The sequence below is a fragment of the Corvus cornix genome, chromosome 2 (assembly GCF_000738735.6).
Source record: "Corvus cornix cornix isolate S_Up_H32 chromosome 2, ASM73873v5, whole genome shotgun sequence".
Lineage (NCBI taxonomy): Eukaryota > Metazoa > Chordata > Aves > Passeriformes > Corvidae > Corvus > Corvus cornix.
Genome location: NC_046333.1, coordinates 138,467,151 through 138,481,980, shown reverse-complemented (window position 1 = coordinate 138,481,980; position 14,830 = coordinate 138,467,151). Strand labels below are relative to the sequence as shown.

At 36.6% G+C, this 14,830-nt stretch overlaps 1 protein-coding gene across 3 annotated transcripts in view; it reads left to right on the top strand.

The window, feature by feature from the left end:
* CSMD3 (CUB and Sushi multiple domains 3) overlaps nucleotides 1-14,830 on the top strand; it is a 613,513-nt gene that overhangs the window by 108,163 nt on the left and 490,520 nt on the right. For all 3 annotated transcript variants that reach the window (XM_010404839.4, XM_010404843.4, XM_010404841.4), the window contains exon 3: nucleotides 918-1,030. In XM_010404839.4, coding sequence (XP_010403141.2) covers nucleotides 918-1,030 — 113 coding nt within the window. The remainder of the gene's footprint in view (nucleotides 1-917; nucleotides 1,031-14,830) is intronic.

Here is a 14,830-nt window from a genome sequence, read left to right as displayed (position 1 = left end):
ATGGCTAACTGGGCTCCAAATGTATGTCTAGGTTTCACTGGTGTGTGTACATAGATAAATTCTTCAACTTGTTCTGTACGCATTTTTGACAGGTAAATATTACAGCCTTTGTTGGTTTGATATGAACCCTGATGAAGTTATTCTCCTAAAACTGAGGGAGATAAGTGTTGTCATATATACATCAAATGAATATGTGGAAATTAGTATCAGCAGATCTTATCAGCAGTGCCGAGTACACGAAAAAATTTTCTTTCGTGTCTCAAACATAGTGGTTTTAATAGAACAAACAAAACCAAACATACAAACAACAAAAACACAAACCTTAACAACCCTGTAACTCCTTTCAGGAGAGCTTTTATTACGGATCTGTTATTTCACAATGACGCTGTTCTTTGAGTTGAAATCAGAAATTTCTTCTCAGAGGCTAAAGTGCACAGTTTAAATAATACTGAAGTCCCTCATTAAAGTGAATCATGGTCCCTGTTCTTTCATCATGTTACTGTGGAAAAATTCAGCTAATGCAAATTTTAATAGAAACCGGTGCAAGATATATAGTGCAATATATTTTTGAACATAACCCTAAAGAGTGTAAATTGTCCGGTGGACTGTGATTTCTTTGGTTGTTTTATTTTTTTCAGCTACTGATAATCTGAAATGTATTTAAGTACAGTTTCTACATCTTACTATCATCTATACTAAGCACAGTTTTATCAAACTGTTGTTTCAGTGTCCATCAAAAATAGCCGTTTTATAATCCTCAATTACTATATAAAAATAATTTTTTCAAGTAATGCAAGCTACATATTTTTAAGACAGCTGTCCTTTCCATGATCAAATACTATTCAGAGCAGCAGCCTTTCACATATGGTTTTGTTTTCCAAACAATTAACCATGAGTTGTGCTTTTTTGTTTCTTAGGTTAACAGGATTTCATCTTCCTCCACCTGTGACAAGCACAAAATCTGTATTTTCACTGCGCTTGACAAGTGACTTTGCAGTTAGTGCTCATGGGTTTAAAGTTTACTATGAAGGTAAGACATTCTTAACAAAATATTCTGTTTTTTTCCTCTGGTCTCTATACATACAAAACCTAAACATCCCACAGAAATATACAAAAATACACATACATAACTTTATCCAAGTTACAATATTTGCTTTTCATGTAAACATTCACAGATGCATAGAGTCATATGTCAAACCAAAATATTTAAAACCTTACAATGTATAGTCCGATCCAGACACAAATATTTTATGACCTCTAATAATGGCAAGTTCTTTAAATTCTGAAAAACTTAATTGTTATTGTTCTGGTCCTTCTGACGCATGCTTATTCAAATTGACATCAAGACATTACTAGCTAGTCTTGAATTTTGCTAGATAGTGGAATCTGAAAGTTTTGTGAATGGATTCCTTCTTATATGTTTGCAGAGGAAAACTGCTGACTCAGTTCTCTGAATTGACATAAAGCTATTTCTCTATTACAGTTTTCACAATTTTCTATAATTTTCACACAGACACTGAAGTTAATGAGCTGGAACATGCATTCTTGAAGTCCAGAAGTTCATAGTATTGTATATGTACACATATGTGTTGTATGTGTATGTTCCAGGAAGGATCTTGTTTATGATCAAGTTCAATATAGTAGTGTTTGAAGAATTGGTTTATATCATGCATTCATTTTTTAAACACATTTCTTGGTATCAGGACTATGCACTCTGTTTATAGGATATAAACAGAAACTTTTGCTTTTTCTCTTTTTCTTTGCTATTGTGTTTTGTGTTTTGGTTTTTTTGGTTTTGGATTTTTCCCCCCTCTTTTTTAAGGATACTTGGCATTGAGACACTTGATTATTCTGTTTCCATTAAGTGTCTCTGTCAGCAAAGCAGGAGCTACAGTAAACAGCCTGGAGAAGTTCTGAGGCCATTGTTGTACTCTGCTTGGTCCCATCTGCAACAGAAACCAGTGTTTGAGGAAGTAACTAGATGAGTAACATTTTGCTAGCTAGGAAAATATCCAAAAATTGGTAATGCAATGAAGGGCTGCTGTAGAAATACAGCCCAGAATCGCTCTGTAGTAAAATGTCTTCAGCCATTGATATAGTTTACCTTCAGGTATGATGCATTAGAATGTTACTTCATATACAAATTCCCTCCTATATATCAAGATATGAAATGGGAAACATAAAATAATTTTTAGGTCCATCTTGTTCCTTGAGTTATTAGAGAAAATAGCTGAAATTATTACATACTATCGTTTTATTTTCTGGGTTGCACATAAAAAAGAGGTAGATTAGAAATGAGAAATTCAGGCTATATGTAACTGGTTTTGTCTAGATTGTAGCCACTCTTCAGTCGAGTCAATTTTTCAAGCATTTGGTAACTTAAGCATTATTAAAAATTTTTATATTAAAATGTACATTGCACTTCCGATGGTTTTTTAACTATGTAAAATAAAATATATGCTTCTCATGCTTGTCGAATTCATTATATATGGTATCATCTGTCCATCTTATAAACAGTTTACCGAAAAATTTTGCACTGCTAATGCTAACAGAAACATACTGTGCATCTCAGTTATGATAGAGAATAATTAAACCTAAAATGGAAGATCGACAGTAGACTACAGCTTGCACATATGACTGACTCCTCACATAGTTCCTTTCTAGGTGAAAATAGCATGCTGATTAATAGAAATCAAGCTTCTAGGTCACTATAAAGTTGGGGGAAATTTTACCTTTAACCACAGAAATCAGCATTTTAGAACAAAACATAAACTTGCTACCTTGAAATTGATACTCATCTTTTTTGAAACTGATGTTTTATTCTGTGAAGTTAGGAATATTCAAAGTGTTAGGCTTTACACCAGAGCTTTAGTTCAATGGAGTCTCCCTTACAACAGTCAGATCTACTGTTTTAAGACATGAATCAAGGTAATTTCATTGTCAGAGAATTTTTCTTTCAATACCTGTTTTTTTTGACTTCATGTGAAGTTATCCATCTTTATACCCAGATGACAAAGAAATGAAAACTCATTACATTACATTCATTTAATTCCTCTTTCCTTGATGTGAGAGAATAGATGTACTTAAATGATAATCACATCAGGGCAATTTCCATTTCTGTTCTTGTACTCTTTGTGAATGTGTATAGCCCTGCAATCAGCATTTTACGATCTGGTTCTACCTGGTATCCAGTTTTCAAAAAATTTGATTGCCCAGTAGCTTCTTCTTAGCTTTTTGACAAAATGTCTCCATACTTAGAACGCCTAAATATCATGCCTCATAATTTAACGCTTCATTATGGATATGCAATTTGAAATTTAAGATAGAAATGATTAGCAACCTGTCATTGCAATAAAGCAAAATGATACATGTGACATGAGAGGATAGGGTGAGAAGTGGCAATATCTATCTGAAGGGATTAGATCCAGCTGTAATTTGAAAAAGAAGGAACATACCTTTCATAATCAGAGATAATTTAAAACACTTTCTTTTGAAATGCTTTGAAATAGATTAAATAGGTAAATGGATTCCCCATACATGGAATCAATTAATGTTCACTATCAAAAAAACAAAAAAAACCCCAAAGCCTCCAAACATCTATTTTTTCTGACTTCTCATCTGCTTGACAAATTTGCAGTTGAGCTGAAAGTTGGCAAGAAACTGCAAAGTACCTGACAGAATCTGTGAGAAATACAAATCTATGGTGGACTTTCTTGATGAAACATATGGGAACATACTCATTTTTTGATCTCCTGAGAATAAAAATGTTTATGAATATATATGAAATTATATTATTAATAGAAAGAGTATGCTGAGCCACCATATGTAAGCCACTGCAATTGCATTCAGTCAAACCAAGTGCACTATAGACCATAAAAATATCAACTCTGGCCTGCTAAACATCAATATTATAAGCCTCAGTCTGCAAACTGTGTCACTCCATTCTTCTCTCCTCTCCTTCTTTCTCTTCTTCTCAAGCCCTCTTTTTTTATTCTATATCAAGTGGCATATTTGAGTTATCTATGGTACCATTATGCACAAACTTCTCCATATTCAGCTTATTATTCAGAGAACACATCTGATAAACATACCTCCCTATATAGCACAATATCCCTGAAGAAAAATGATTTCGTGAGAGAAAACTGGAACAGATTACTCAAAAGTAATAGACTTCACTTACAGTGACAATAGAAAATGGTGAGGTTCACTAAAAATTAAGGAGGGATTTAAAAAAACCCGTGGAGCTAATTTTATCACCGTCTAGTGACACAGCATTGCTGGTTGGAGTGAGAAATGGGGAAGTTCCAAGTCTGCTGATTCTGCACCTTTTGTTCTGGAGACACTTCTGTGGAGGTTATTCAGTACCTTTCAGGCTCTCTACAACATGTATAGGTATTAATATCTGGAGGAGGAATGCTATACTTAATGTCCTATTTGATAATTTAGGCTAAGTCACAGTGTAGCTGTGCCTTTTTATTTTATTTCTGATGAGATAATTTGGTTTTGGAATAGAAGAGTTAGATGCACTTTTCCATTTCCTGCTGTCCTAAGATACATAAGCAGCTTTATTCATTGAGAGTACAGGAGGGGAAATACAGCTGCTGAGAAAGAAAGCAGCGTAGCAGCTTGCCTATACAGCAAAGGCAATTCAGTGGACTTAGTCCTGCTTTGAACAGTGCTTTCTTCTGTTCTCACTGTTTTATTTTACAGCTATTAAACAGGTAGCTGACATTGCTAAAATCATTTACTTGTTTAAGAAATGTACTGCTAGAATTTATGGTAATCTTTATTCAAGTTAAATATGATAGACATTTTTGTGTTATCCTGTTGGCCATGGCAAAAAAAAAAAAAAAATATATATATATGTATATAGATTACCTTTATAGTGAAAACTCTGAATGCCCAAGAGGTGAATTGCAAATATTTATAATTGTGGTATGAAATATAACTTTATCTGGTTTGTGCTGCTGCACATAATTTTAAAGATGAGTTATAAAATTGCATTATAAGACTGTATAAGTAATGAAATGGTCTTCATGTTTGTACTGGAGTGCTGCTATGGAGTTCAGCAATTCTGCTGAAATGTTTTTGGGAGGGATTTGAGCGCAATGTTAAAAATTTCAAGAATGATCACAGCTTTATGGATAATGGGAGGTGGGGAAGGAAAGAAGGGAGCAGATGGGGTTTATCAACAGAATAGGATTTCCATCTAGTGAATTCTGTGGACTTATCATGTATTTCTTTCAGCAACATTAAGAAAAACTGGTAGCTGATGTGCAGGCTTATTGAAGCATGTAGGTAAGAAATACTAGTAAGATTTAAATGTGCCAGGATGTGGGTGCTAAAAATAATTTTGGCAGTTGGTATAAAGCTAGAGAATGTGAAAAAATGGGATATACTGTTTTTAGCTCTCCTGCATATTGAATGCAGAAATGTGGCTACAGATAATCTAAATCTTGGATTCAGCTACGTCCTAGCTATATAATACTAATAATACCACTCCTAGTTTAATATAAAATTTGAAGGAGTACTAATGAATTATTGTTTAATGTTGGAGTTCTCTCTAAGAGAAATCCACTGAAAAATTGTTTGCCAGGTTGGGATTGTAGAAGCCACAGACTTTAAGCTCTAAGTTTGTCACCAGGCTTACTACCTGATGGATACTATAGGCTCTTTGTTGTTTCTGTTCACATTTTGCCATAACTACTCTGGGTATGGCTGCTTTCTGTCATTACATTGTTTCAGCAACACCTTAATAAAAATTGAAGAAAGGAGAGGAGAGGAGAGGAGAGGAGAGGAAAAAGGAAAGGAGAGAAAAAAGGAAAAAGGAAAGGAAAAAGGAAAAAGGAAAGGAAAAAGGAAAGGAAAAAGGAAAGGAAAAAGGAAGGAAAGGAAAAAGGAAAGGAAAAAGGAGAGGAAAAAGGAAAGGAAAAAGGAAAGGAAAAAGGAAGAAAGGAAAAAGGAAAGGAAAAAGGAAAGGAAAAAGGAAAGGAAAGGAAAATCAAAACAGGGAATGATTAAATTGCAGAAACAGATACATTTAGATGAAACATACTAAATCTAACAAAGCAACATGCTAGATATAAGCCAATCTGTATTGTCTATTCTTACTTCTATTCAACATGTTGGATAACGAGAAAAAATAGGTGCTGGAGTTTCTGTCTTTTGTCTGAATGCATGAATATCTGCCACATTGTCTATGAAGTCACAGAAAATTATCTAACAAATACTTTTTGTCTTGGAATACTATCTTGGATGAAAAACATCCCACTAATGGCTGTATCTACTACAGACTTTCATGCCATTCCTAATGCCAGATGAACATGTAAAGCTGTAGTACAGAAGACAATCACTCTTTATAAAATCACCAGGTTGCCATGGTGCTTCTACCTATTTTACCTGTATGTTGTATTGGTACCACCATTCCTATATAAGTCCAAAGGAAGTAGAGAGAAAAATAGCTCTGTGGACTTAATCTGGTTAATTTTTGTAGCACTTCACACCATTTTCTTGATACCACAAACACAGATTTGGCTAAAGAATAACTTCTGGAAACAAATTTAGTTCTCTAAGACATCAAGCTTTAAGAAATCTTTCTTTTATCTCACTGATCACTCTGTCTCACTTAGAAGTAAAATTTTTAATTCTGATTTTTGAACTTCCAGTCACTGGCTTTTGTTCTGCTTTTATCTGCTGAATTATAGAGCCCTTATTATTAGCATCTGTGAGTTCTTATGGAGGTTCTTAAGTACTGCAATAAAATCACACACTTCAGAGTACTCTTTCTCTTTAATATGGGCTTTTGAAGCTTTAACATAAAGTAATTTTCCAAATAATTAATTATTTTGTGTCATTCTTCTGCATTTTCATCATTATGTGAGTGCTGTGTGAAAAAGGGCTCTGATCAGTACACTTGTCTGGCTGAGGCCTGCACCTGATCCTATTTTCTTTTTAACCTGTCTTTTCTATTTAACCTGTCCTATTTTCTTATTAAATAACTTTTAACTTTCAGAGAAATCTCATTCTCTGTCCTGCCTGTGTGAGGGTTTAAAGGGCTGAGTGCCAGCTACTGGAGCCAGGCTGGGGGTGTAGATAACCCTGGCCTGGTATCAACTACTGGAGAGACTGGGATCTCCGTGCCAGATCCTGAAGTGAGTGGGGGGGTCTCAGCTTCCACTCACTGGGGTGGGAATGGCGTTTGTCCCAAAAAATAACTATCAGGAGGAACCAGCATGAATGAAGCAAGTGAGAGGCTCAATGCCAGTGCTTGGAGGAAGCCCTGTGACAGGTGCTGAGGCAGTGTGACGACAACTGTCTTCAGCTTCTCCATACTGGGTGTGCATGGGTCACTCACCAGCACATGTCCATCTGGACGAACCAGCAGGAAGGAGGTTCTGGATCTAGGGTAAAGTATCAGGTGGGTGGGGAGTCCATGCTTGACAAGTATGCCAGTACTGCATGTTTGCTAGTAACCATCAAACTGGACCAGCCAGTGATGAGGGGACCCCTGGGGCCAGTAAGACAGCCTGGGATCTGATCAGGGCTGCCAGGCAGACAGAAGGGTCATGCTGGTACTTATGGCACCTGTGAATGTATGTGTGCTCATGAACTCAGGTAATCCCTGTGTGTGCACCTCCATGAGTGACCTCCTGCATCTTCCAGACAAAGAGAGGGTTTGGCCACTGGTACTCATGTTCAGGGGGGTGCTGTCAAAGCAGTGTCGTGCCTGGGGCAGCCTATAGCCCATCCTGTTGGTGTCTTGTATGTGTCTGCGTGTTTCTTGGGGATACTTGCTCAGATGTGAAACTGGTTAAATCCACAAATGGGAAAGAAGCAAGAAAGTCCATTGGCTTGAGTCTTACATTCCCCAGTGTCAAGCTGCCCTGGCTTTGGGCTCCTGTGGCCAGGCAAGGAAATGCTCGCATTTCAGAGCCGCTGGAAGCAGTGGCCACTTATAACATCCCTTCAGATGCTTAAACGTAATTTGGCTTTATCAAGCATGGTTTGCCCTTGATGAGTCTGTGCTAACTGTTCCCAAATAGCTTCATCCTTCAGGTGATGGAAAATGGATTACAAAAATGTGGTCTTTAGGCTAATTCCAGGAATTGAGCGAAGGATTACTAATTCATAGTGCCTGTAGTGATCCCTTTTGCTTTCATAAGGAAAAGTGTATCACTAGTCTGTCTAGTCATGAAGGACTACAACTGATTGCTATAAGTTTCCATGGATTAAAGACAGCAGCTTTTCAGTCATGGTGGGACAGCTCTTCTGGTACCCTTGGGTGAATCTGTGAATGTGAATGTATCCAACTTTTCAATGTAAACCCAAAACCAATTACTGCTCTCCTTCCCGATTGGACTGCTACATGAACAGGTTACTCCTTATGAAGAACGATGCACACAAGGCATGGAGTTCCTTGGCCTTTTCTATATTGAATGTTATTGGGTTTGCCACCTACTGGTGAATCTTCAATTTTCCCTGTCCTTTTTTTTGCCACTAGCATACTTGTACAATCTCTTTGTATAACCCATAAAACCCCTTCCTAATGTTACTCCCCTTGGACTTTGACCTTCTTCATTTTGTTCCTAAGCACCATTTCTACATACCTTTCTTGCCGTCCATCTTTTTTTCCTTTTTTTTTTTTTTTTGTCTGTACTTCTTTGCATTTTAGTTCTTTAAGAAGCTCCCTTGTTAGCCTCATGAGTAATTTCCCAAAGTTCACTTCCCCTAAAAATATTTGGGATGTCATTTAAAAAATATCAGCCATCTCTCTGACTGCACTTCCTCCCCATAATTGCTTCCCAGGAGATTCTGCCTAACAATTCCCCAGATAAATCCAAATATGATGTCCTAAAGTCTAGTGTCCCAATTTTAGTACTTACTTCTCAGCCTGCCCTCTAAACCTGGGTGCAATTTTCTTCTACCCTGTAGTTAGGTGCCTGTCCCCTGAAAAGAGTATTTTTAAAGGTCCTCCTTCTGAGTTAAAAATGTCCACTTACGGTTATATTTTTATTTGCCTGGATCAGGTAGTTTCATTTTTTCCCAGCAGTCCTACTTCGTCTTCAGATGAGGTACTATGGTTACAAAGGCCAAACCCTTGGACTGTGCAACTAGGTATTGGTCTGCTAGATGCACTTGCAGCCAGAGCTTTTCTCCTAATCACAAGGATTGAAATCGATACCAACACCACAGGGGATCACATGCCCCTCATTCTTCCCCTCAGAATCCCATACCAACCTCAGATCTGCTTAACGTTTCCCTTGGCCATGTTACTACCACTCAGATGGGTGAATAGCATGAAGTAGCAGTTGTGAAGCTGAAAAACAGCAATTTCTCTGTAAATTATGCTCCTGAGCTCCAGACAAGAAGTACACAGTCCAAGACTAGAGGTCTGGCTTGCAGGCAGGGGACTTTCCATGTAGGAGGGAGTATCTGACCACTAGAACCTCTCAAAAGCTCATTATGGAGGGCTGTGTCACTTTATTATCAGTATGCAAAAGTACAGTTAAAGATTGTTTCTGCTGCCAAATATTTGACATCCTATTTTTGGGAGAATATGTGATGAATTCATCTAAATAGACTTGTCTTTCTCTTCCCTGTTCTTTCATTTGAAAAATAACATATAATTTTTAGGAAAAAACTCATGCACATGTGCTTGATTATAGACCCAGTGTTTCAGTCTACCATAACTAGCAGTTAGACTTTAATGGTTGTTGAGTGCTAAATTTTCTTTGATAAATCTTTAAAAAGAAATAAATAAGTTGATTGATTAGAGAGCCAGAGAACATGCATAATTTTGTTTCAGACAAAATGAATGGAAATATATTTATTTGCTTTAACATTTGCAAAAAAAAGTCATTCTTTGAAATTTAAAAACCAATGAATAACCTATCATTTCTTCTGTCTTGAGAAAAACTTAATTATTGGAAAAATAAGATGTCTCTCCCTTAGTCTGGTAAAAATCCACTTACTATTTCAATGTTCTGTTTAATTTATTTCTTTCAGAATAATGTTGTTAAATAAGCCATATTTGTCAACTTATGGTACTGCAATTTATCATTTTGATACATGCCTCATACTGAAGTTTAACTAAGGCAGTGATTAATTTGAAATCTTAATTATATGCCAGCCTTACTTCAGGGTTGTTGGTTTTTTGTAATATATATTTTCAATGTAATTTTTCATTTAAAAAATAATTGAATATATGCTGCAAGTCTTGAAAGAAATTTCCCAAGGGATTCTAAGGTTTTCTTGGTGAACTTAGATTTTTCAGCTACTGGACTGTCATATTGTTAAGACAAGTACAATACCCTGACAAAAGCAAATCTTAAGGTAATCTAATTTAAGATTCACATTTTGATCCCATGTCTAGACAAGCAGTGATAACTGTAATCCAATATAGCTGAAACAGTATTCTGTAGGAACTGGAATATACTGCTCGTTAAAGTACCTAATTAAATGCAGCTCCATGTTTATAAGCAGGTGCTTCCTTCAAATTTGAAGTTACAGCTCAAGGAAATTTTAAATAGCTGTTCACAATAGCAGACTTTGAAATATCCATTTCATAAAAATGAAACTGCTGATAAGTAACACATGTCTAGAACTACATAGCTTAATCCTTCAATCTGAATTTGATATTTGATAGCATTTTGGTTTTGATTTGTGTTAGCTTTGACAGAACTTCCGTATCAATACTATCAAAATATACAGATCTGCAAGAACAGGTTCAGTATGCCAGAACGCAATCTTAAAACTCTTCAAAAGACAGGAACTCTGCAGATGGAGACATTTACTTATGAAGGAACATAATACAGAATAATACAGAGCTGTAACCTAAGAAGAGACTCATTTTGTCATCTTAACAGCTTTTCAAAGTTTGCAAGTGTTTCATGAGTTAAATTATAGTTCATATTTGGACATATAGATCTATAAAAGATAGTCATACTGTAGTAGCTCCTACTAAGCTCAATACAAATTATGTGACATGTAAAATGCTTGGAAATAGGTGAACTTTAAGCATCCAGTTATGTCAGTCACTAACATCATCCTGAACAATACCAGTATAAACACTTAGTGTGATTATGACAACAATTATATTTCAATATGAAGAGAAGAGTAATTGTGTAGTGGTTTGGTCTAAAATACTCATTACTGTTTATCTTCTGTGGGATAAGAATTAGGAGAAACACAAAGCAGGCACCAAACTTGAAAGAATATAAAGAAGTTTATTAACAGACCTAAAAGAAGGGAAAAAAAATTATATCACCTTCAGAACTCTCCTCCTCTCCCCACCTTCCTCCCTTCTCCCACTGACAATGTAAAAAGACAACCCTTGAGATGTTCAGTCTGTTTACCACTGCCATAATAACCTTGTTCAGTCCATGTAGAAAGAGAAGTCTCTTCTTGCTCATGCTATGAAAACATTATCACTACTAGACAGCCGCCCACTTCCAAATATTGTTCTGTCCATTTAGGAAGAGGAGTCTCTCTGCCTGCGTGTGAGCCCTTTCCCCCGACTTGCAGCTTTTCCCGCAACTGCTTTCGAGGGTCCACTCTTGAAGTTTTTTGGGGTACACTTTTAAGGTTGAGCCGTTCAGAAACAGAGGCCCTTCTCCTTCCCTGGGAGCAAAGGGTCTTCATCATCTTCATTGTTAGGACTATCTCTGGGAGCATCTCTAGGAACTGAGGTTTTCTCCTTTCCCATTTGGAGCAAAAGTCCTCATCAGGTTCATCTGTAGGGACTGAGGTTTTCTCCTTTCCCGTTTGGAGCAAAAGTCCTCATCTGGTTCATCTCTCCCTGTCCAAACTTCTCATGAAATTACAGCTGCGTCAGCATCTGCCTATCTCAGCACAGGTGCTTTTGCTCACAAGTACAAGTTGAACACTCCACCCCCCATATCTTCATGAAATTGCAATGGGATACTCTGATATATCATAGCTTCACAACAGAATTTCAGCTTTAAGCATCTCCTCTCTCTCTTCCCTCAGGTTTTCAGCTCTTCACAGCAATAAAAGGGTTAATCTCACCTCAGCTTTGCAGCTTTGCAGCTAGAATGTTGAATTTTTCTTATTGAAGTGGAGAGGGGGGAGAGTCAAGCCGCTCTGGCTGCCCACGGCAAGGCAGTGGGGGGGTTCCACAGCTGGAACAGGTCCATCGGCTCCAGGATGGCCGTGTCCTGGCCCGGCCTGGCCCAAGCAGGGCCTGGCCGGGCCCACTGGCCCCCACACGGGGCCCGCAGCCACCTGTCCCAGCACTGGAAACGAGAGAGAGCTTGGGGGGCGTTTGTCTATTCTTAAGTGTGGATCACAGAGGCGGTCACAACTTTAAGTGGCTTAAAGAATTGTCCGTATTCAAACTGGCCAGCTGATAGCTGATAGGTCATAGAGGAAGCTGTAAGCACCCCTTAGCAAGGACATCCCTTCCGGGACTATGCTTGCTAACCTATGACAAATTGCTTATTCAGCACTGAAAATCTCTGCCCATTAAAATAAAATGAAATTTATTAGAAGTGTGTTTTGAAGGATATTTAGTTTTATGATCAGCTCTTAGAGAACTACTCAATAGCCTATGAGGCTATACAAGCAAAACTAAGTGTAAATGTAGGCAACTTTGAGAGCGGATGGATAATAATACTGTGAACTAGATGGTCAGTCAAATGCCTTACAATTTGAAAAAAAAATAAAATAATTGAAAGCAATTTATAATTAAATCATATATATATATATATATATGAAATAATTAAATAAAAGTTAATATTAATCTTCTGCCTGGAAGAGCCATTCTCCTTTGAATCCCTGAACACCATAAAGAAAAGGTCATTCCTTTGCCAGTTAGTTTACAGTAGGCCACTAACATCTCATGGACCATCAGTGGCAAGTTACAGCTAAAAATTGTTTAACCAAGCTGCTTATCCAAGATAAATGCTATAGATGTATTTGGAAAGGTCACAAAATATTGACAAAATTTTAAAACTTCTTTTTAAAATTTCAAAGCTAACGTATTTTTTTAAACACATATTTATTCTAAGAAAAAATTATAATGAATTCTTGATTTTAGGTGAATTGATGAATTCTTAATTAATTCTTGATAGATTTTTTAATGTAAAATCCTAGAAGATTACATACTAAAAAAAATAGTTCATTTCATGTAGAACATTTAAAAAGAATTTTCTGAAAATAATATCAATGGAATAATTAAAAGAAAACCCATTAAAATATCAGCTTAAGTTTGGGCATGGAATTCTTATACCTTCTTTTCTTTTGTTTCTAATTTTACATTCTGCAGTTTCCCTGCTATAAAATAGCATCTGAAGTGTGTGTTGAGAAAATGAAGAAACCTGAAAGGAAAACAATCCTACTTCTTTCATATAAAAAAATTGGAAGACTAGGGGACATCCTTATATATTTATTGCATGATTAAAGAAGAAACTAAAATATTAGTATCACAAAAGATTTTTTTTTAATTGAATTTAGTGTTTATGTTGTTTTTCTCTTACGCTTCTCTCTGTGTGTTGGTAAGCAAAAAGTGTTCTTAGCTCTTTTTAGGACCAGATACCATTGCCACTTGCAGCATTCCATCCCCAGTCTCTCTAAAGATATAATCAGCACTGATGTACTTATTGCCAGTGGTAGGGCTGATTTTGTGATGAAGATATGCATCCTATGGGAAACGACATGAAATCACGGGGTAAGAAAATGCCCCTAAATGGTGGCTTCTCAACATGAAGTCCAGGTCTGAACTGATGATGTAGAAATGCAAGTCTGTACTTAATGCTTATTCCTCTCAGCACCCCGTCACTCCGGATTACTAGTTGATAGTCAGTAGACAGATGACAAGATTTAAGATGTTTATAGGCAAGTATTGTTGTTAAATAACAATGTGCTGTGTCATCTTTAATTACAGTGTAGCATTGTTCAATTCTGTACTTGTCACGAGAGCTCATACTTCAAGAAATAAGCATGTGTTATTCTGGGCATGAAGCATCTTCATTTGGAAAAACTTTCTTCTTCCACCCACAATTCTGCTACTGTCACACCTAAAATACATTCCAGCTTCACATATTGTTGAGATGCAATGAAATACAGATTCCTCATCTTGTTCCAACCCCCAGCCATGGGCAGGGACACCTTCCACTAAACCAGGTTTCTCAGAGCTCCATCCAACCTGACCTGAAACACTTCTAGGGATGTAGCATTCACAACTTCTCTGGTCAACATGTTCCACTGACTCACCACTCTTACAGTAAAGCATTTTTCACAGAATCAAAGACTACTCTGGGTTGTAAGGAGCCCACAAGGACTATTGACTTCAACTCTTAAGTGAATGGCCCATACAAGGGCCTGTGACCTTGGCATTATTAGCACCATGCTCTTTATCATAAAATCTAATCTAAACCCACAGTTTGAGTCACTTCTTTATAAATTAAATACATTTATTTATTTGCTATTCATAGGATACCTCTTAAGTGCAACATAAAATAACATTTAATAAAACCAGGAAAAGTTGCTCAAAACCAAGGAACTAATTGGAAAAAATAAATCAAAAGTAGAAATTCTTCAAAGATTAAAATGAAAAAGGAAACTACCTAAGCATTGATGAAACCGAGTAAGTTATAAATGCAAAGTGATAGGAAGATTCTTATAACACATTAATGTTAGTGGGCAACACATTTCAGTTTTGACCAATGGACCAAGACAAATAACCACAGTACAAGAGAAGTTTTCAGGGGGGTTACCATCAACTTGCTGAGGTTAAGACAGAAGTAGAGAGAAGGCAAAGGAATTGAAAAAGCAGTAAAAAGAATATTTCTTTAATTTGTCACTATTACTT